Source organism: Marmota flaviventris, chromosome 10 (genome assembly GCF_047511675.1).
Source record: "Marmota flaviventris isolate mMarFla1 chromosome 10, mMarFla1.hap1, whole genome shotgun sequence".
NCBI lineage: Eukaryota > Metazoa > Chordata > Mammalia > Rodentia > Sciuridae > Marmota > Marmota flaviventris.
Window position 1 is genome coordinate 49,404,395 of NC_092507.1, and position 24,298 is coordinate 49,428,692.

The window sequence follows — 24,298 nt, forward strand, 5'->3', positions numbered from 1 at the left end:
GCATCCTTCCTTCCACAAGTTAGTTTTTGTGCATAATTAAAAACAAATTTAAGAACCTCAGGCCCTACTGCTCAGGGCCTTTTATCTTGCTGCCTTTATGAAACTGCCCACATTTCTCTCTGCCTCACTTCCCATATAACCCTCCCACTGAGAGCATTCCCTCGTTCAGCAATGTTCCCCGGGATCTTCCTGTAGGATGCATCATGCCAGGTTCTGGGAACTCCAGGATACACGGGGAGGCTGTGGCTCCTGCTTTCAGGGACTTTGTGATCAAGGGTGGGAAACAGGCACACGAACAGACCACTACCCAGTGGTTCAGGACATGCAGGGATATGATGTTAGCCTCCCGTGCCTTCTTTCTCTAATTAGTACCAGCACAGCGCTCGCAGTGTGGTGGTTCCTCTATGAAGGTCACACCTCCGCTTTTCTCTGCACTTCCAGTCACGTCAGTTGCCTAAAGTGACTAAGAAATAAAGCCAGCCTAAATGAGGACAAAACGCTCACGGCTCGTTGCCATTACCTGCATCGTCAGCATGACCTCAGCACAGCGCCAATGAAAAGTTTATGTGCTATTAAAAAATTAAAAGATGTAAAACTTCTTTGAACCCTTTTTAAAAGGCTAATTAGTCCTAGCCAATTTACCTGCTTCATTGAAAATCAGAATCAAATATATAGGTTTGTCCATTTGTGGTTGAATGTTGTACCCATGCACTTCGTGCCCACTGATGCCACATTATGTGTTGATGTGTTCATAGCTCCTCACCTGGGGCTGTTCTCTCTGCCCCTACCCAGACTGCTATGGGTGGGTGGGTTCAAGGCTATGAGGGTCGGTTCACTGGAGAGTACTTTGACCCAGTGACTCTTTTATTTAGAATAATTCCTATTTCTATCTGCACATTATGATTCAAAAATAAGATCATACATTTTAATCTCAATACCTATATATTTTGTAGTCATTAACTCAAGTTTAATGACAGAATCCTCTTAAAGTGGAATATAATTATATATTCCATTCCCCTCTTCTTCCTCCTCTTCCTCCTCTTTCTTGTTCTTCTTCTAGAACCCCCCCCCCGCCACCCTGGCCCCCAATTATATTCCTGGGCTGACTGTCCATTGTATGTCTTCATTTCATTAAAGAAAAATGCAATTCATGGTATATGTTTGTGGGGGCTGGGGCGGGGGGACATGGATAAATTTACATTTGGCCATATTCAGCATAGAAAGTCATAATTGAAACAGGGCCTGAGGGGACATTAAAACTCAACTGAAGGATGTTGCACATGTTCATGGTGACTTTGGTGTCATTAACTCACACCAGCCATTTTAAATGGATAATTTATGCTGCCAGATGGTCCTTTTTGGGGGATTTTCCATCAAGCCCAATCCCCTTTTTGGCACAGAGAACACCTTTATGTTGTTCCCACACTGATCCGGGCCTGCATAGCTTTCCCCCAGGGGTACAGTTAATTGAGTAGGAGGCTTTTAGTGGTTCACTCATGTAAATTACATTCAGAAATATGTTGAGAATTATGTATATGTGAATGCACTGGCAGCCTCTTGGTTTGCCTACTTTGGGATAATTCTCCCAAGTACGAAGGAAACTTTGTCCATACTTCAGATGCAACACAGGAAGCACAGCCTGTGCTCACACCCCTCAAAGTTCTGCATCTGGGTACCTGCCCTCCACCACCTTTCCAGGACTCCTGGGCCAACAGAGGGCCGAAGGTTGCCAGAGGAGATACTTTTCCTTGAGTAACAGGAAGACTTTGGAAAGTAAAACAAACCAGACATGCAGTAAATTACATGGGCTCTTTCAAACGTCTGTTGTAGTATCCTGTTCCCCATTAGTTTATCTCAGCACTTTTAGTGCACAGCTCTTATTATCTGGGAAGAAGGGCACAGGAGATTAAAGATGATGTTAGTTTGAAAACATCAGACAACCTCGGGCTGACTTTTGCTTCTCTTACAATGCTGCGTTTGTTCCCTCCACTTAGTTTCATTTCCCAGTTATCTCCAAGCTGGGTTAGATTCGAAAGCTTTGAAGCTAATCATGCACTGATGAAATGAGTCCTATGAAATTCTATCAAGCAAAAATGCATATACCATCAACTCTTGTTTATCTGTACAAATGAAAACTTGCTAAGAAACTGATAATGCAAGTAAATAGGAAGGAAGCCAATAAGCAGGAGCCTGTATTAAGTCAGACACCATGTGTGATGCTTTCATATATATGGTAAAAATCTAGTGATAATTGAGTACCTACTGTGTACCAGTTTTCCTTTCAGTAACCTCCTTTAAAATATGCAAGACTTAATGATTCTGCCACTCTGTAGATGAAAACTATGAATCATGAAAGGTTAAGTGTCTTGCCCATACCCACACAGATGTCAACCTGTGGATCCAAAAGCCATATTTCAAACCAAATCTGACCTCAAGTGTATAATTTCGTCTTCTATACTCAATAATCTCATTTACCATAAATGTTTATGCTTGCATGTTAAAGTCTCCTGTCCTGGACTTGTACTTAAGTTAAAAACATATTTTTTTTTAAAAAGCAAACAATAAATAACTTATCAGAAAGACCTGCAAATCCTCAATTTTCCCCATTTTTCTTATCCCAAACCTTATCATACAAGCCCGGGAAGGGATATGGACTACTGAATGCACATAGAACACTATGTATAAGCAACTGTTAACAAAGTGAAATATCTACCATTTTCACCTATGATATCAAATGTTTATTGGCATTCAAGTTTTTGTTCAAATAATGCCTCAACATGGAGGCTCTTAGCAATTTAAAATATCTACTGATTCTCCCTCCCTCATCTCATAATCCATATACTGCTTTCCTTTCTTCATACCTCTCTCTACTGTTGTTGTCTAATATTGTTTAGAATATATGATTTATAAGAGTAGCACTTAGTCTGTCTTTTCCTCTACTGTATCCCTACTATCCATAACAGTATGTAACACATAATAGGTTCTCAACAAATACTAATTGATTGAATGAATGAAGTCATAAGGCAGAGAATTTGGGGTGCTCTTAATAAACTTAAAAGCAGAATTTGCTACCAGTAATCCTTTCTGAGTCAATATTTACTATATTTTTGATCTGTAGGCTTTCATTTGAAGCCAGTTATTAGCAAGTAGAAAGTACAATGATGTCTCAGGCTTAGTCAAGGACCTGTTGACCTGTAGTAGTATATCAAACTGTGTTACTGTATTACTGTATTGCCTTAAAGGGTGTTCCCTTAAATGAATCAGACTCTTTTTTTAAATAATAATAAGTTATTACAACATAGAATAATAGTTACTAGTGACTGGGAAGAATAGGGGGAGGGCGGCATGGAGGAGAGATTGGCCAGAGGGTACAAAATCAAGTTAGAGAAAAGAAATATGTGCTATTGCACAGAAGAGTGACAGGAGTTAAAAATATTATATTGTGCATTTCAAAATAACTATAAGGGAGGATTTTGAATGTTCTTACCACAAAGAAATTATAACTATAATAGATATGCTAAATACCCTAATTTGGGCATTACACAAAGTGTGTGTGACTTTATTTCATAAATATGTACAATTATTTGTCAGTAAAAATATAACTGTTTTTAGGATAATTTTAATGATAATTTTTATGATGAACTATGTCAGGAATCTTTTTAAAAAAAATATTTATTTTTTAGTTATAGTTGAATACATATCTTTATTTTATTTTTATGTGGTGCTGAGGATCGAACCCAGTGCCTCATGTGTACTAGGCGAGCACTCTACCTTTGAGCCACAACCCCAGCCCCCTATGTCAAGAATCTTAAGAGTAAACTTTGTGTGGAACTCTTTTTTTGTAGTTTAGACCACCTCTCTGATTTACTTATGTCAAAGATTTTCAAGGAACTGCTCACATTTTCTCTTACATACATGTAAAGAACACCTGTATAAGATATTTTAGACCCATGTCACTCAGGGTCATCTGAGGACCTGCACCTGAGAACCACACGGAGTTTCTTAGAATTGCAGAATCTTAGACCCCATCTGGACCTCAGAATCTCAACAAGAGCTGTAGGTGATGCTTCTGCACACTTGGGTATGGAAAGTACTGACAGAAGCTGCCCACAGTAGCTTCCAGGTGGGTTCTCTGGAAGCCACTGAACATTAAACACTATGCTCCTGACCTTCTTCCCAAGATTGAGTGGGAGTGTCTTTAAAGCTCTTCTAGAAAAATTGAGATCTGACCTGTCTTCCTGCAGACTAGAGAAGATCGTACACAAGTGAAACCAGATTCCTCACTATCAGAAAGAAAATTCTCTCATCTCTCTCATATTCCTCCAGTTTCAGTGCCTCTGCATGAAGAAGAATGGATAGTCACCTAATCATTATAATTCAAATTGAGCCAAGTCATTGAATCTTTAGTAAGTGCCAACTGTGTGTACATCCTAAAGTGGATACAAAGATGACTGTCAAGGGCACATCTCCAAGGGCAAACCTCTGACTGTCTTCAAGTGTTAGTCATTACTCGCCAACATTACCCATGTTGTTTTTGCCTCGTTTCTTTCACAAAGTTAGGAAAATCAAATGGTGTATTGAAAGCCAAAGTCCTTTGTAAAGTTAACATCTTCTGATCATGTGAACCATCCTCAGCAGGATTACTGGGGATACAGAGCTCACCCAGCTGACAGTAGTGGGAAGCAGACAAGGTTAAGCAGTGTTAAATCTGGCTGGAGAGTTGGGGACAGTTTCCTAAAAAGATGGCAGTTAAACTGGGTTTTGATTGTAACCCAACTGAGAAATGCTCACATGCTTGAACATAAGATTTGATATTCCAGCCTTTTAATTGTTATGTATAAATTTGAATTTTCTTCATATATATTTCTTCCTTGGTTGCAAGGTAGCTCCTTGACTGTCCTGTGAACCTTCCTCAGGTTCATCATGTACTTGAAATTGAAGGCTTCTCCCAAGGGTCCAGCGGGCTTCCCGGGTTACCAGGTGGCCCCACTTCCAGACTTGAGACTCCATCTGAATTAGGCACAAACATGTGTGTCAGTTGCAGCAGGTCTGAAGTATAGCTAATTTTTTATTGTTTTTTTAAAAAAAGACATGAAATGATAGCACTTTAGAGTGAAATTTAGTACTGTGTTTCAATGCAGGAGTAAGAGGCTACTTAAATTTTCTCCTGCACAAAAATATTCAAAATTCTAATGTATTAAATTATAATTAATATGCATAGTCTGACTATATTATTTTATAATTATACTGGTATAATTATATTGGGATTATCAAACTATTAACAGAGTTTCACTAGCCAAAATGTTGGAAATTTCAGCAGTTCAATGCATTTTAAAGTCAAATTTGATAAGTATAAATAAATAGTAAATTTAGTTTTAGTTTTTTTTTAATCTTTATTTTTATTTATTTACTTACTTATTTTTGTGTGGTGCTGAGGATCAAACCCAGGGCCTTACGCATGTGAGGCAAGCGCTGTACCACTGAGTTACAACCCCAGTTCTGGTTGTAGTCAATTTTTTAAAAAAATATGTTCAGGGATAAACTTCTTTCAGAGATAAAAATTTTTCCAAAGAGTAAGTTGTTCTCATTTTTGAAGGTCAAAATGAAGTACTTTAATAGTATGCCCTCTGTTCCTATCACAATTATTAAGTAAAGAAATACATTTTTTAAAAAAATTGCTTAAAGGCACCTGTAGAAGAGTATTTGGTAAACATCTGGTCAACCAGTAGCCCAGGGCATTTGCAGGTAGGGTTCAGTGTCTCAACCATTAGGATCACAGCTGAATTTTGCAGACTTGTGTTAGTTCATTGTGATTTAAAAAAAAAATCAAATATCATGTTCCCTTGGATTCACAACTCTGCCAGTCTGAATTTGACTGCCACCGTCATCCATCAGTTGTGAGAGTTGAGGAAGTTGACCAACATGGACTTCTGGCTGAGACACACAGGAGGCCCATTATCAGTGCCAATAAAAAGGCAGCAGCCTGGTAGCAGTAGTACATTGATCATGGACACTCTGCTGCGCTAGCATATATTAGGGAAAATGATTAAATCTCCCACAATCTCCTGCCGTAATGGGAATGGTCACTGTTACAGAACATTGCCATAAGATCAATGACTTGGCTTTTCTTCTGCATTTATGGAGCAGTGGGAAAGCATCTCTCTGTGACAATATTCTTTTCCATTATGTCTTTAGTATTGGCACCTGCTCATTAGAGACTGGTGTGCCAGGGAGCATTGGTTCAGTAACAAGGGACCTGTTTGTTAATGACCCTTCTTTATGAGAGAAATTTCACCTAAAAAGGGGGTTACAACAGTAAATCTATATTACAAAATGAGCACTCTGACCACCCTTCAAAAATGGCCCTATTTTTTTTATCAAATCTATTTTTTTAACACTAGAACTGGGCTTAAAACAGCCTCTTGTAATTAGAGTCTAAAGCATTACCTGTTAGAAGAAAAGAACTATTTTCATATACACATGTGCTTTTATGTTGTGTGTGTCCTATTCACATATCTGATAAAAGCAGGATCAACAAAATTTTTGTTTTTATTCCCAAAGCCTATTACATTACCTGGCAACATGGTAGCCATTCAATCAATATTTGTTGAATAAATAAATAAATAATAAGATAGAAACCACATACGTCTTATCTTGTCCTTTGAATGTGATAAAGCTTTCAGAAAGCAGAGAGCTGCATGCATTTGCTGAGGGAATGAGTGTAGCTGTACTTGCATCAGAGAACCCAGATGCACAGTTTTGCAAATGGGGAGGCTCCTAGGAAAACAAATGCTGCCTTTCAGCTGGTCTTGTATAAATAAATAAATTACCCAAATCTCCAAATTTTTAATTTCATGTTTGAAAATGGGGCTGTGTAAATATTCTAGAATGGAAGGAAGAAAGAGATAAAGCTTAGATGTTAGGTTTACATGTGAAATCTTCCCCCTGCCCTGCTCCTGTCCCCATCCTCAGCAGCAGCCCAGTGGCTGAGGTAGCAAAGTGCTGGCTCATGGTACGGCTGGGAGGCAGCTACGGTAGGGAGGAGCTTGAAAGCAAATTTCATTTCAATCACAATAATCTCTGAGGGCTTGCTGGAGAGGAGATAATAAGAGGAAAAGAGAATTATTCTAAAGAGAAAAGAGTACAAATTAAGGGAAAAAATCTATATAATTCTCATATCTTACATGAGCAAGCCAGGGATTTTTAGCAAATCAGTCTGAATTTTTGCTTCCTCATATGTAAACATTGAGGATAACAAAACAGCACTGCCTTCTAACTCTTAGTTTTGAAAAGATGAAAAGAGATGATGGTAAAAATAAGAACTACCACTTATTGAATACTAGCAGTGTGCAAAGTACTCTGCATGCCATTATATCTGGGGTATTTTTACTCTATGTAAAGTCTACACTTAATAAACCATAACACTTTAAAGAAATATTATGCCTACATATACATTTATTACATATGTAAATACTTTGAAAACTCTAAAGTACTATATGAATTAATATTCTATAAAATTTAACTGAAAGCCTATTGTATAGCGCTGCATCTATTATACACCAAGCCCTGTGCAAGGTGATAGAGGAAATGTAAAAATAAGCCAAATGGTGCTTGCCCTCAAAGATTACAGCCCTGTGAAGGCAGGAGGGTAGCTGGACAGACAAGCTCCAGGATGGTGGCGCAACATATAGAGTGCCAGGTGCATCATCAAGCTGGCAGTTTATCCACTGACCTCCCCACAGTCCTCTTCTGCGTATGTTGAGAAGAGCTGGAGCTTCAGGGCAGCGAGAGCTTGCCCCTGTTCCCACCTCTTCTCCCTGTCAGCCTATTCTTTCCTGACCCATAGGAAGCATGTGTGAGGCTGCCATGCCAGGAAATCCCTGGGAAGGTCAAGACAGTGCCACCCTCCTCCAGCAAACAGGCTGCATTCTGACCCCTGGACCCAAACACTCCCTGCCTAAAACAGTTTTCTGACTTGTGGGTGATGGAATTGGCAGAATTAAAGCAAATATTTACTTAAAGGAAACAAAATTATTCTGAATGAAGATCAAGTTTACCAAAGGGTAAAATAAGCAGAAAATATAGTTGGATGAAGAGAAATGAAAGATAAAAAGATAGATGGAAGGCCAGGTACAGTGTCACATACCTGTAATCCCAGTATCTCAGGATGCTGAGACAGGAGGATCACAAGTTCAAAGCCAGCCTCAGCAATTTAGAGAGGCCCTATGCAACTCAGTGAGACCCTATCTCTAAATAAAATTTTAAAAGGGGCTGTGAATATGGCTCAGTGGTTAAGCATCCCTGGGTTCAATCCCAGGGAGGGAGGGAGGGAGGGAAGGAAGGAAGGAAAGAACGGAGGGAGGGAGGGAGGGAGGGAAAAAGATATCCAACTTATCTAAGTGTACTGTGATCTTTTCCTCTAAAAAATATTTGTGGGACCCAAACAGATAGTAGTTTTAACCTCTGATATAAAGAGATAAAAGTGTTCCTTTAAGCAGTGGTCTTACCTTGTCTATTCTCTTCTATGAATGCAATGTAGATATCTCCTAGATTCAAGTCACACCACAACTTGATATTAAGATATATATGCCTGTATTTTGTTACTAGAATGCTGCTAAATTTTAAAAATATGTGTTTTTTAAATGTAGTAATAACCAATGTTGGTTGAGCACACACTACAGACCATACATTGTTCTAAACTGTGTATATATGCATATTTTATATACACATATAATGAATACACAATCATGTGGTAGGTTCATAAGTATGTTTGCATACAGATATGTATTCACTTAATTCATGTAAAAATTGATAGTTATCACTAATAATAATATTTGCAGGCTTATTTCCCTCATATATTTTCATATTTTTCCTATATGCTGATGACTCTGTAAATGTTAAAGAATCAAGTGTAACACATCAGTTTATGTGGCATTAAAGTTCTTTTTGGCCATTGATGTTTTCAGTAAGGGAGTTCTTTAGTGCTCCAGAGTAAGGGCTTTACATGGGGAATGAGAGGAGGGAAGAAAGAAGCCGTTGGCCCAGGCAGATGCCTGCAGTCCATAGCTGTTCTGCCTGGCCTGTGGTGGGGCCTTGCAAGTCCCAATTGCTTTCCTGCTCAGCAGAGGATTATGACAAGGCCTATTTATTCAACACTGTCTAACCATGGATTTTTAGGTACATCATATGCTCATCAGTTAATCAAAGACATGGCACCCATTTCAAGAGGATGGGTGAATTATATCCTAGAAGATTACGAGAAATGCTCACACTGATGTAGTAAATCAGGGACTATTTCCTGGTGGATTCCTGAACAGCACACTAAGTGCCAGAAGAGAGCTGGTTCCCTCCAGCACTGAATCACAAAATATGTCTCTCAAATGAGAGAAAACTTCAAGGATGAAAAAGTTACTTTATTTTGAAATGTCTCTTAAACTTAATGAAAAATTAAAATGATGAAACCCACTAAATATACAGTCTTTTGGCTTCTCTTCAAAATAAAAGTACTACTGACCCAAATTTCTTATTAATCAATTAGAAGCCTCTCTAAAGCCTTTGGATTTTTAAATACAGAATACTGTGGCTCTTGATTCTCTGGTCTGTTGGGAGTGAGAGACTCTGCTCGTGGTCTAGCACCTCCAGCCCCTTTTGGAGATGGTTAACACAGCTGTGGACCTTCAGGATGTAATTAAATGCTCCCAGCTTCCACCTTTTAATGGGGGCCTGGCATCATTATTATTATTTGAACAAACTTTCCCATCTCTAGAGTTCTTCCACTTTGTGCAGGAGGAAACACACATATTCTTGACATTCCCATTTGACTGGCTGGAAGTGCTCTCAAGTCCTGAGAAATTCCAGGGATGGCAATTTAGTGTCCACTTCAGAAGCACCCTCTGTAGTCTGGCTTATTCTGCTGTGTTAGCTAATCCAATATGGAAATCGCTTCACAATGATTAGCTTCCCAGATTAGTGAGTATTGGGGCACCATGATGATATGTCACTTAATGCCCAGCAGAATTTGCCATTCGCCTTTCAGCCATGGCATGAACCCAGGTGAAGAGAGGGTTTATCTGAGTGGCTGTGCAGGATCTCTCATGTTTGGACACTCTTTAGGAATTTATATAAGCAGCACTATATGTTCTGATGTCAATACATATGTAAGGATTAAAAGTAGTAAGGGATGCTTAGGAATGCCTTTCAGGGCCAGTTTTTCTTTGATATTTATCACTTCATGATGGCGACACCTGCTTCTAATTTTGAATTCTTTCTTCCAATAGGTGATTTTTTTCCCCCTTTAGAAATTTTATCCTCAAAAGACTTAACTAGTAATTTTTCTCCTTTTGATGTGCTTGATATTTTTATGAGTTTGTCCATCAGTGCTGAAGCCTTAACAGACCTTTAAATTAAAAGAAAAGAAATCTTTGTAACACATAGCCCTTATATTGGGTCATATAAGTTTTTGTACTAGCCACACATTTGGGAGAAACATAATGTATCATAAATGTCATTATCTGCGACTTGGACTACTTGAGAGTTGACTAAAACCAGGGACATAATCAACTCTCCATTGTGGGAGTAGTCTAGTAAATAACTTCAATCCAATACCCATGGTGGGTTGTCTTTCACATTCAAAGACAGTGTTGGTGGCAATTGCCATTTGTGAGCTAGTGAGTGAAGGGGAAAAAAAAATAAAGAGGAATCTAATTTTTCCCTTTTGACACATGGAAACAGTCCTTTGATTTGGAGGTAGCCACCTCGTTGCAGAGCCGATCATGGTTTGCTTTCTTGTTTTTATCTTTTATGAAGACCTTTTCCTCACAGGTGCTAAATAAAGTTCATCACATGAGTAGAAAAAGCTGTGAAAGATGGTATGTAGCTAGCAAGCCATTCTGATTGGCCTGTATGGAGTTGTCTGTTTAAAATTGGATCCTTGTGTTGGGTTCCAAAAGGAAAAAAAAAGTGTGAATTTGAAAAAGAAGTGTTAAAGCATGACTCCAGAGAAAATGTCGGCCATGAGCAGTTTTTAGTTTGAGGAAAAACCAAACTTTAAAATTTGGACAAGTAAGACAAGGAGAAAAATGGATGAATCATTATCTCCAAATTTCACCAAACTTGTAAAAGACCCACAACAGAGTCATGGATAGAATGGAACAAATTCATTTGTTTAATTGATAAAGAAGACTCTGCCAAGCATCTACCCTTAGTGTCAGATAAGTAATTTTTAATAAAATATTTCCAAGATATGAAGACAGTTAGGAAAACAGCATGATTTTTAATAATTGCACTCATAAGTAAATGAATCTATCATTATGTTGTCACAAAGAATGACAGTGAGCAGAAATATCCTGCTCATCCCTCTCAGATAAGTATTTAACATAATTACACACCATCTCTTCTGTTGAATGTAGCATTAATCGTTAGAAGTACAACTTTACACAGAATATTCTTTTCTGATATGTCATTGTTGTTAAAAAAAAAGCAAACTATTTTGTCAGACACTGTTTTGGACAATGACATATATCTATTTGTATAATTTATAGCAGCATGATTATTTCCCTTTTATTGCTTTCAGTTTAGTTTAATAATGTTTAATATTAGTATAGTTCTTTTGTATCTATGAAACTGTATTTGAGGCGGGTTGTTCATATCATTTTGCAAAATATCAGGGTAATGTACTTACTTGAACTGGAAGTACTTTTAAGCTTGGAAATAACCTTTGGGTTCATCTATCTAAAATGAAGGGATAGCTCTAAGAGATTTTACTATGAGGAATGGTCTAGAAGTTTTCTGCATTAAGTAACAGTTTAAGAGAAAACCTCTTCCTAGAAAAACTTTCGTGTTCAAATGATGAAATGTGTTGCCCCCTTCCAGCATCCGCGGGCACTGTCTTTTTTAAAAAGCCATTTTCTTTTGCTGTGCAGCTTCTAGCTTGAACTGTGAACTACTGAATAGTTATAAAGTGATAGCAGCTCAGTTCATTGCACAACTCTATCCTCCCACTTTCCCAGCCACTCAAAGGCCTTTGAAGGCAAAGAATAGGGCTACTGAAGGATGGCAGGCAGATGTTACTAAGTAACAGGTGGAGGTCAAAATCGTTTATTTGTGGAGATGAGCAGAGTGCAGAGATGAAAAATCAAATGCTTTGCCATAATAAGATTTAGCAAGAAAATGCTGACTACACCAAGCCTAGATTCTAGCTGACAGAACCTTTTCTAGTGTTTATTACTTGATTTCACAGTTCAAGCAATTTGAAGAGGCCTAAAATGATATTCTTTTTCCCTTATGAAATGTTTCAATCAGTTTCACATTTTTTTTTTAACTTTAAATAAAGTGCTAGGTGCTTTGCATGTATCCAAGGAACATTGGGACTAATCGAGTTCCAGGGCCAGCATATCCCAAACACAGATCACCATAGACTACTTATCTTTCAAATTAAATTTCACCAGTTGGATTCTCAAAATCCAAGTATTTGATAATGCTTTAAGAGACAGAAAGGAACATATTTAAATAAACACTTAAGTTCACATCATCCAGGATAATGTTACATGCCAAGAAAATATCTACAAAACTCGGACACTGGATTATCTACTCTTGTTGGAAATGGAGAGGAAAAGACTTCCATTTTTCCCTCTTTTTACAATTCTATATTTGTATAGTACATATGCTTTGCTTTTGGAACCTAAAAAAAAAGGACTAAACATTGCAAAGATACAAAAGTAAGGTTTGCCTACTGTTGCCCAGTAGGACCAAAAATTGAAAATTATTTGGTGTTACATAGACAAGAGCTCTTCATAGAACTTTGTGCAGTAGTGGAAATGTTCTTTATCTGTACTGTCCAGTCATGTAGCCACTAGCCACATATGGCTATTGAACACTTAAACCATGACTGTGCTGAGCAACTGAATTTTTGAAATCATCTAATATTAATTCATTTAAATTTAAGTAGTCACCCACAGCTAGTGGCTCCCCTATTGGTCAATACAGATATAAACCAAACAAATAAATGTATGGTGGAGTTGTTCACTTTTTCAGCTGGATATCTAAGCAGAATGAATGAAACATTATGCTGTTACCTATTTTTGTGTAAAGAAAGTTGATTTTTCTCAAAAATTTTTTCTTTACCCTAGTCCTTCTGTGAATATGTGTGATTGCTCTTTTGAGCCAAAAATCAATCCTTCCCTTCCATGTAGGGCCAGTGGGGGTGGGAAGGGGAGGGCAGATGTGCTGGGTGGGGAATCGCCAGGCTCTTGGAAGTACACAATTTTCTTTGTTCACCGGGGTATTTGTTTACCTTGAAGAGAGAGGAAGTCCTCTAAAGAGTCAATAAACTTTATTGTTGGCCTAGAAACTGGATTTTTATGTGACATTTTCCTCATTTCTATTCTTTATTCTCTCTGGTTGTAAATTTTCACTTATAAATGAACATTTGGAATACATTAGAGAATTCAGCATTTCTTTCCTCCTAAATAATCCCATCATTTTACTCCATACTCTCCTTTTTTAAAAGTTGAAGGAATCACTTGTGTCACCAAGCCATTTAGGTTACCTGAACTTCTTTATGATGTGGCAATTCTTTTTGGGCTCCTTGCAACTCTTTTTAAGTGGTTGTATGCAGAGCAAGAAGCATGAACCTCAGAAGCTTTATTAACTTGCATTTTATTCTCTCCATCATAAAAATGATTTTAGAACACTTTTATTCACTGACAAAGGCTAAAAGTCAAAATAGTCTGAATGTTTTACCTTTTTATTGTCAAGTGTGTTAATTATAATAAATGACATTAGAGTGAACGTTAATGGATTTTATCATTAGGACACAAATCTAAGAAAAGTGCTGTGTCTTCAACTTCCTCCCTCTACCTCATCGCATGTGTTTATACCCCCAGGAATACAATGATCCTGTGGCTGGGCAATTACTCTACCCAATCACTGCTTTTATTTAGCACAAGGGTCAAAGATAAGCTAATCAGGAGAGGTAGCTGAAATGGTTCTAGAAAGGTCCTGTTGTTGACTGTGGGGGAATTTTCTGCATCTGGAAGAGATGTGTTTAAGCATAAATCTGTTGGTGGTGGATGACTTGCAAAATATGGTCCTGATACTCACCTTTCATCCTGGGCTTGAGAAATGTCACTGGAATTTATGCTGAGCCCATTCGTCTGACAGACATGATTCTGTCTGTTCCCCACACTTGGGCCTGGAAGGGCTGGGCAGGGAGGTCTGAGTGCTTGCTCGCAAGAAGAGCACTCACCATGGCAGCTGGCATCATGGAGACTGGAATACTTGCACAAAATAATAATAATGTAAGTAGCATTATTAAGCTCAGACTTAAACCAGCTCCTGATAGGTTAATATCAATAAGGCAGATAAGTACTACTTTTTCTTTTTCTTCAGAAACAGGCCTCTTGGAAGAGTGGTACAATGAAAGGAGCAGGGGCCTTGACAGCTCTGGTTCAAGTCCTGACTCCGTCCTGACTTTGTGGCTTCTCACTTTCGGGGGGGGGGGGGGGGGGGCTTCTCTTGCTCAGCATCCTCTCTCCTCCCAGGCATTGCCTTCTGCCTACCTGCTGGACAGTGCGCATCCACATTCAGCCACACTGGCCTCCACCCCCTTCACAAAGCTCTCCTTGGCCTCCCTCCTCCCTAGAGCCACCCACCACCCTATTTCCTGCTCTCTACACACTAGTCTGATCAAAGAGCTGACTACACCATCCTCCCTGCTTCCTCACTTTGCATGATGGATTTTATAAATCACTCCATCCTACCTTCCACATGCCTCGCTCTCCTAGAGTTTGTTTTCCAAGATTGTCAGAAACATCCATGTTGTCAAAGCCAGTGGACCCTTTGCTGCCCTTATTATAGTTAGAACCCCTGTATTCGTGCTTTCACTTTTCATAGTTTCAGTTACCCACAGTCAACCATGGTCCTAAAATATTAATAATTGCCTTAAGTCTGATTTAACTGGGCCCTTGCTCAGGGTCTCGTAAGGCTACCATCAGAAGTTTGTCCAGGCTGCAAATTCAGTGAGTTGCCACAGCCTGGCTCTGAAGTACCATTTGGTAGCTGCATGATCTTGGGCAGGTTGCTTAACCTCTCCATCTAACTTCTGCAACATTAAGTTACAGGTAGGAAGGATAATCATACCCATCTCCCTGAGATGAAATGTAAAACCACAATTTGAAGATTTTATTATTCTCAGTCTGGTTTTTGGAAATTGGGTATGAGTTCTTCGGTTGCCTTCTAGTTCTCTGGGAGCCACTCAACATGAAGGCTTCTAGAGGTCTTTAGATCCTGTGTGATAGTTGTTCTAATAAGAGTCATAAATGTAGGTAGGTCTATGGGGATCCCATATTGACAATGGAAAAGGAATATCCAAAGTCACCAGGAACCAACCTTGTAGGATACAGGGTCCTCTCCTGTCTGCTTGTGTATTGAACTTAAAATTGAAGTGTAGAATTGCTTATTTTGGGGAGTTTCTCTTAGCTTATCTCTTCAATTTCTGAAGGAACATCTTTCTGACTTCTAATTCCTCTTTTACATTGTCCCCCTGATTAGGGTAGGCCCACCAAGGACCATGTTCCTTTCCTTAATCAAGGTCAAATGATCAGGGGCTTTAATTTTTTTATTATTTTTTTTACATTTTTTAACCTTTATTTTATTTTTATGTGGTGCTGAGGATCGAACCCAGTGCCTCACACATGCTAGGCGAGCACTCTATTACTGAGCCACAACCTCAGCCCCTTAGGGGCTTTAATTTTATCTGCAAAAGTCCCTTCATCCTTGCAGTATAATAAAACCTAATCAGAAGACAACATTTCCAAGTACTTTCCATATGCAAGGGGAGGGAATTATACAAGGTATGCACAACAGGGACCTGGAACCTTGAGAGTCATCTTGGAATTCTGACTACCATAAATATTAATAATTAATTTACAGAAATCTTTGTAAATATGTGACCTGTATTTCCAAAGTGTTCTTGTTGGGCTTCATACTTCTAACTACCTTTAGGGATCAGAGCCCCTGAGTTACTAGATTTCTATGTATATTTGCAGTTAGGTACAGAACACAATTTGGAATGACTCAGGCAGCTTAGAAAAATGGCAAACAGGAGAGAAATACAGGAAGAGAAATTGGAGAGAAATTCAGGAAGTCTGGATGTTTAGAAAACCAGTGACAAGCCAAAATGCTTATTGAAAACGATCTCCTCTCTCCTTTTGCCACCATTGCATTTTTATAGCAATCAAAAGAAGGAAATATTCCATTGAAACAAAACATTTATGCTGTATTTCTGCTTCTGATTCTATAAAATTCTTTACTTTTCTTTACTGAACTTCAAAGTGGCATTTTGTCTGGTCCAGAAAAGGGTAGCATTACTTTATCTATATTCTCTTTTTTAAAAAGATCTTTTGCTCCTAGAAAATGCATAGAAATTAAAGTTTTGATTCATCAAGAGAAAGCCAATCAGTCATTAATTCATCCAGTAATTGTGTAACAGTTGTTCATAGATAATTGACAAAAGAAATTTTAACAAGGAAGTTATTTTTAAAGTAATGTACAGAAGCCAAATTTGATTTCAAAAATAAAAGACAAGATTAATGTTCTTTAGCTTTTAACATAGAGCAGTTTACTAGCATTTTGAAATTTCATCTGGTCAATTAAGTATACAAAGCAAATTAACCAAAACATACATTATGCATGTAGAGAAAATATTAAAGTATATAATAAGGAAATGTGCTCAATACAAGTCTTTAAAAATTGAAAACACAAAGTAATTTTGAGATTCATGACAGCCTCAGGCTTCATATTACTTGACTGTGATAAATTTAGAAGATTAGACATAGTTTGGCTTGTTGCTCTTGCATGCCAACAGTGCTTCTTCCCTCTTTAACTCTTTCAAGGAAGATTTAAATTTTGCTCTTTTTAAGCTCATTTACCAACTTGATCATACTTGATGCTTGTCATTGCCCAAATCTTACTTATAATTCTTCCTTTGAAAGAGTAAACTGGATTAAAATCATGCCAATATTTCTGCAGAATTTAGAATGGCATGGATGAGAAACATGAACATTTCAAACAAAATAACTACTTCTGAGTCAAACCATTTGCTTTCTTCAATAAGGTTAGTTCATATGTGAAATTTCATTGATAATTTCACTGTTTGAAATCATAGCCAACTTGCAAGTTTTGACATTTTTCATTTTCTATTCTATTTCTATCCCAGTTTCATGACATATAATCTAGGCATTTGACTGAATTTAAATTAGTGGACTGGCAAGCAGCTGAAAATTGGCTTGTAAAAGAGATTTGAAGAAGTTGGGAGGTTTGTCTGCATTTTGGTAGCTTTTATTCCAATTATTTTTTATTTGAAATTTCTTACCTAATTTCATGATGATACCTCAGCTTAGACTACAAATATACCTAAAACTACTTGGTTTAGTGACTTTGTTTTTAATTCAAATCACATAGATATAGATTCAGAAAGGATCTGAGCTAGATGTGTCAAATTAATATGAAATCACACACCACTCACTCTGTGTTATGTCTATGCAAACATGCTTACAATTTGCACTTTGTTTTTTCTGAGGTCAGAACCCCAAGTTTTGTTTTGTCTAAACATCAATTGGTAAAGCCACATTAAAGCCAAGATCTGTACTAAGTAGTTTAAATATCTTTTTTAACTACATGGTATGTTTCTGACATGGATATATAGATGTCTTAAACATAGAGAGGGGCAAAACAAACGCTACCTCTCTCTAGAATCTTTGAAAGTAGTCACACTAGAAGGTCATGTTGTAGAATTGCATTAAGGAAATATGTGATCAGAAATAACAAGGACATATTTAGACATAGAGCAAATGAACTAAATTTCTGGACATATCTATGCCTGTAAAGTGCTTGGCACAGTGCATGGTCCTAGAAATTACTCAATATCAGTTACATACTAATGGTCATTATTTTTTTATTACTTTTTTTTCCATTTCACCCAGATAAGTCTCTGCTCATAAATAGAGAACAACACATGTAAAAGTAAAATTAAATTCAGTTTTTTTTGACACATGCTGACCATTTTTATGCTAGAAACTTAAGAGACCCCAAATTTGTCCTGCAATGTGGAGATTAGAAGTCATTTCCTCTATTTTATATCCAAAATTTTATTGTTTTAATTGGCACCCTACCAAATGGATAGATGCCTCTAGTTGTGTGTCAGCGTGGTTGCTAAGAACATTAAGAACATTACAAATCCAGTAATTACAAGAGGCTATTTTCTCATTGTTTTTCTTTCTAAAACATTTCTTAAGCTGAAAATTCTATGAAAACTTTAGATAGTATAGAGAAAAAAAATTTTTTTAAAAAACAAGATTTTTACTGAGTTTTCTTAACGTAAAAGTAATCTAGGGAAGCATGGGAGGAATAGATGAATTCTAGTTAGGGCAGAGGGGTGGGAGGGGAAGGGAGGGGCAGAGGATTAGCAATGATGGTAGAATGTAATGGACATCATTATCCAAAGTACATGTATAAAGACATGAATTGGTGTGAATATACTTTATATACAATCATAGATATGAAAAATTGTGCTCTATATGTGTAATATGAATTGTAATGCATTCCATTGTCATTTATTTTAAAAGGCAATAAAAAATTTTTAAAAAGTAATCTATACTTCTCATAGAAAAGGCAGGTGAACAAAAAGAAGTCAAGGAAAACTACCCAAACTAACACAGGAAGAACTACTGTTACAGTTTATGCATATTTCCTACTACTCCTTCCTCTGTGTATAACATTGCCTTTTTTTAAAATAAAAATTACTTTTATTAGACAATTAGTAACTCTCTACACCGTCCCAATTACTTTCGAAATTTAGTTTTTTTCTTTACATTTAAAAAAAATTATCTTTATAGTTATACATAGTAGTTGGGTTCATCCAGACAAACTCAGACATGCATGAAAATCAATTTTAGTTCATGATCGACCCTTTTTCCTCCTGTCCTTCCCTGCCCCTGTCTACTAGACTTCCTCTAAAACGATGTCATAGTACAACATCCTGTTTTGTAATTTTCTCTTTTTTTTTTCAATTAATCTTATATAATAAATACTTCTCTGTGTCACTACTCACTTACAGTATTCTTTGCATTGGTTATACCGTATTTATTTAACCAGTCCCCAGTTGTTGGGCATTTAAGGTTTTTACTTTGATCTTCTCTTTTTTCTATTATTAATAATTCATTGAATGAATAACAGAGTTGCTATTATTGAGGCCATTTTTATGTTAAAAGAGCTAAATTATTTAAAATGTGGAGAAAGTGCTTTGGGGCTGAAGTAAGGTAACTGACAAGGCAAAAATGGTTGCATGTGAGGTCTTTGTGTGTTTAGGTAGCCTCCTTCCTAAGGGTCCTGGAGGTCATAGACACACAAAACAACCTTTAGGAAACACTGGAAAAATTGAACCTTTTGTTAGTCACCTTTCTGATACTATAACAGATGCTTGAGATAATCAACTTATGAAGAGAAAAGGTTGTTTTGGCTCACAGTTTTAAATGTTCTCGTCTATGATCAGGCAGACCCATTGCTTTTAAGCCTGTGATGGGGGTACCAGATAGCAAAGGCAAAGGGTATACAGAAGAGCCAAACTGCTCATCTCATAGCCAGAAAGCTAGAGAGAGCAAGAGGAAGGGACAAGGATCCCATAATCCCCTTCAAGGGCACACCCCCAATGACTCCCGCCAGGCCCCATCTCTTAAAGGTTCCACCACCTACAGAGACCCAGTCTATATCAAATCTTTATAAAGAGGATCAGTAATCAGCAAATGGTCTGTGAGTTAGTAGAATAAACTGAAATCATTTATAAACTCACTTATCAGAGGATGATTCTGTCACCGGTGTGTTCCTGTGACAAATTCAAAGCATTCAAAATAAATTTTCCACTCACAAGTAGAACCTTTCTTTGTTGTTTGCCAATTTAATCCTGTAAGTGTTGTGTCTTAGGTTGCACGGGCTGTCGGGCTGTCGTTCCATGAATTGAACCAAACTTACCAATTATTACTTCTTGCCAGGAATGCCATCTCCAACCACACTGAAGAAGTCGGAGAAGTCTGGTTTCAGCAGCCCCTCCCCTTCGCAGACCTCCTCCCTGGGAACGGCATTCACACAGCATCACCGACCGGTTATCACAGGACCCAGAGGTGAGCCGCTCCACAGGGACCCTTGGGGGGCACCGGAATAGCCAAGTGGGAAGCAATGAGGGCTCCCTCAGAATGCTTCTGTGGTCCGTTTTCTTATCTGGGGGGAAGCCTGGAATTTGAGGGACCAAAGAAAGTTGGTCTAAAATCCCCATTCCTTTCTTAAGGAGAAAAGGATCCAAACCTGTTTTCTTGCTAGTGGGATTTTGCAAAGAGGTGGAAAGTAGCTTAAATCAAACTAAAATTAAATCTGTCCCCCAAGTTGTTTGAGAGGCCATGTGTGTGTGTTGTGCATGTTAGATGAGTATATTTCCATGGGGCCATTTACCTGTTTTCAAGTAATAGCTTCCCCGCCTCCATCCCTGCTGATTCTCTTTCCATGAAACCTGATTTCAATATGTGGCATCTTGTGTTGAGGTTGTTTGCATTGGGGTGTTGACGAGAGGTCTTCATTCACTCCTTTTGAAGTGGTAGATAGTTTGTCTGGTTTTCATTGCAACATTTTCATTATTTTTGTCTTGTGTGCTTTTAAGTTTATTATTAAAATGTGTCCACAAGAAATACGATTTGTATTTCACATTAAAGACAAGCCTTAAACCTCAAGAGAATGTCAGCAAATCACTTAACTTGATCTTATTGCAAGATGAAAATATTTATTAGTTTGTTTATGAACTCCCACAGTAGGAGTATGAATAATTGTAACCACGTTTGCATTCTTCCATCCGATTTTCGTTTAGGTAGGTCTGTGATCTACCAGCTGGTATCATAAAGCATGCTAGAAAGTTATGGTCTCTTGTCTACTTTGACATACACCTGGGGAAACTGATATTTCTTGCATTAATCTTAGTGTTAGTCCCACAAATCTGAATCCCTTTATGAATACTCTGTGCATCTTAGGGATGAATACAGCAGTAGAGAGAGCTGTGGGATGCACATAGGGAGACTGAATGGAGGAAAGTGAGCACTGTGACTGTGATGTGAAGCAACCTCTTCATCAACAATTATGAAAACTTACTTGTTTCATCTTTAAACACCTTGTGATCACTGACGACTTTCTCAAGGTCCTTTATAATTTTACCCTGTGTGTCTGTAGTATAATCAGAGATGCTTACAATATATGTGTGAGTGTATATATCTGGAAAAAACACATCTAAATTGGATTACACAGTGCTAGAATAAGCCTCTTTAAGTGATGTAGCATTGCAATTTTATTCTCATCATTAACATTCATTGAGCATCTAAACCATAGTGGGGAATCAGAGATACTAAACTCTTTCTAGTAAGGATATTTACGGTTCCGGGGAGATAAGGTGTGTTATTTCTCACTTTCAATGGTCATGTTAACATATTCAAATGCTAAATTGATGTTAAAGTAAAAATTTTCTACAAGAATTCACCGGAGAGAACTATGGAGGGTTGTGTTCATTCAGTGAGGAAACAAGGACTTGCTGAGTAGTTGTCACTGTATAAACACTGGAGATCAGTGGTTCCTGTCCTCACAGGGCATGCAATTTTGGGCGGGAGAGAAGCATGTAAGAAAACAAGCATTTCGAAGATGATGTGGAATAGGATATTTCTTTGAACTTCGTATCAATTATGAGATTTAAAAGTAGAGATTTGCAGTCAAATCTTAAAAGATGTTTATGTGGGTGAAGGATATTCCAGGCATAGATAATGAAGACTGGGAAGAGCAATCAGAAGAGCAGGGCAAGTTGCATCTTTGCCTTTCTATTTACCTCTGGGTGATTCACTTATTTTTATTCTTCAATAAAATGGGGACAGAACACTGTAGAATGAGCCTTTTCTCCCAGCCTCATATTCTTATATAGAAACTACAGTAAAACATTATTTTTGGAGATTCTTCAAAAAGCATAAAGCAATATACATATATTAATCTTTAAGTAAATGTTAAAAGGGCCTACCATGTGTGTCTTAGCTTAAAACTATTCTTGTAGAAATTATTGAAACTCTCTAGTACTTATCCAAAGGTGTCTCGTTGGGAACTTCTTCATGTTAGATGTCTAAGCACATTTGCTAACAAGTGGCCCATGCTGGGTTGAACCAGATTGGACCATGTTAGCCCATAGCACACCAAGCTTTAGATCTTCTATTTCTGTTCATAAAATTGTGTGTGAGGAAAAGAGAAAGATGCCCAGTTGAAGAACTGTGGAATACCAAAGATTCTTTGTTTTCACCAGAATTCAAGATGGTTCCCAGCACCCTTGGTTCTCCTTTCTGGAATGTCTGCTCAGGTACCCATTCTCACTGTCCCCTCCTTAGTGGTCTGTGAAGAGCACTGGAGTGGTTGTGGTGACCCTCTTCAGTTGCACTTTGTGGTAAGAATCACAGCTGAGACAGGATGACAGGAGACTTCCTTTTTAAATTTTGGCTAGGGTATTGTTTTACAAGATTAAAATTCAGCCTCTCCTTGTTTAAGAAGTACCTTCTACAGGTACTATATTCCCTTTCATCTTCCTCTGTGCCAGTCAGAAGGCTCATGTGTGCACCTACATCCCATCTGGGACTAGGATTTACTGTTTTAGAAAGATGAAGCCAAATTTGAGAAGGGAGAGTCTTCCTGAGGGGGTCGTTGTGGAATAGATGTGGAATAGATGTGGCATGTGTTTATAATGGAGAATAAAGCCTCTGATGCCTCTTCTGTGGAGTTACCACAACCAGAAATGACAAACCAGAAAGTCAAACTTGAAAAAAGGTCTTGAAGAAAAGTGTGCCCCTCCAAAAAAAAAAAAGAAGAAAGAAAAAGAACACACACAAAGAATGTGTCCTTTATCAGGTTCAGGACACAAGAGTGGGCTCCAGGTCTGTTTACTGCACTTTTGCCCAGGGCCGCATAGTAAATTCACCCGTGGTCAGCACCAGGTTGCAAGACTTCTCTGCTGCCTTTCCTAACATCTTTCTCTGGAATGCCTTGACCAGGAAAGCAACAGTCAGCAAGCAATAACTGCAGATGCTTCGTATGCTAAGGATGGAGGCAGTATTTCCAGAGAGCAAAGCAAGGTCGACACATACACACATACACACACACGTGATGGCCCTATTTTTCACTGTATATATAAGCTATATTTGGAAATATGGTGGCAGCTATTTACAAAGGAATCCTCTCTCTTGAGATTGCAGAGGCAGAAAAATAGGATCTTGAAGGGAGGCAGTACAGCATAAGGGCCATCTTAGGCTGTGTGGGCTGCTGTCATAGAATTCCATAGACCGAGTGGCTTATCAACAACAGAAATTTATTTCTCACAGTGCTGGAGGCCAAGAAGTCTGAGATGAGGGCACCAGCAGATTCAGTGTCTGGTGAGGATCTACTTTCTTGACTCAATACTGTTTTCTTATTGTATCTTTCCTGGGAAGGCACTAACTAGCTTTCTGTGGTCTCTTTCATGGATGCCTGATCCCATCCACAAAGGCTCCACTCTTCTGCCTAATCACCTTCCAAAGATCCCACATCCTGATACGATCACATTGGTATTTAAGATGTCAACACACAAATTTCGAGGGGACACAGACTTCCAGTTTGTAGCAACAGTTAAGCACACAAGCTCAGAGACTCATATGCACCTGTATTTGAATCCGCTGCCACCACTTGTTTCAACTATGCGACCTGACACTTTGCTTTACCTGTCTGAACCATAGGTTCTGCATCTATAAACTGGAGATCCTAATCTCTACTTTGAAAGAATGGTGTATGTAAGGAGTAAAAGAAGCCACATAATTATAGACATTTGTACAGCATCTGGAAGTGGTCCACGAATACTGGTTGTGCAAGCAGTTAATCCTTTTTCATCCATGTTCTCAGACACATGCTGTCTTCACTACCTTCATCGATCAACATTTTGCCTGAGCCTGGTCCAAGTACAGGTTCAGTATCCCCTGTCCAAAATGTTTGAGACTGGAAGGGTTTCAGGTTTTAGAGCTTTCAGATTTGGCAATATTTGCATGTACATAATGAAATATCTTAAAGATAGGACCCAAGTCTGAACACAGAAATCATCTATGTTTTATATACCTCTTACATACGTATCTGAAGGTAATTTTACACAGTGTTTTAAGCGTGTTTTGACTGTGACCCATCATGTGAAGTCAGGTGTGAAATTTTCACTTATGCT

At 38.1% G+C, this 24,298-nt stretch overlaps 1 protein-coding gene across 5 annotated transcripts in view; it reads left to right on the plus strand.

Annotated features, from left to right (window-relative positions):
* Positions 1 to 24,298, plus strand: part of Nfia (nuclear factor I A) — a 361,350-nt gene that overhangs the window by 263,142 nt on the left and 73,910 nt on the right. For all 5 annotated transcript variants that reach the window (XM_027945000.2, XM_027944998.3, XM_071617895.1 and 2 more), the window contains one exon: positions 20,046 to 20,174. In XM_027945000.2, the coding sequence (XP_027800801.1) occupies positions 20,046 to 20,174 (129 nt within the window). The remainder of the gene's footprint in view (positions 1 to 20,045; positions 20,175 to 24,298) is intronic.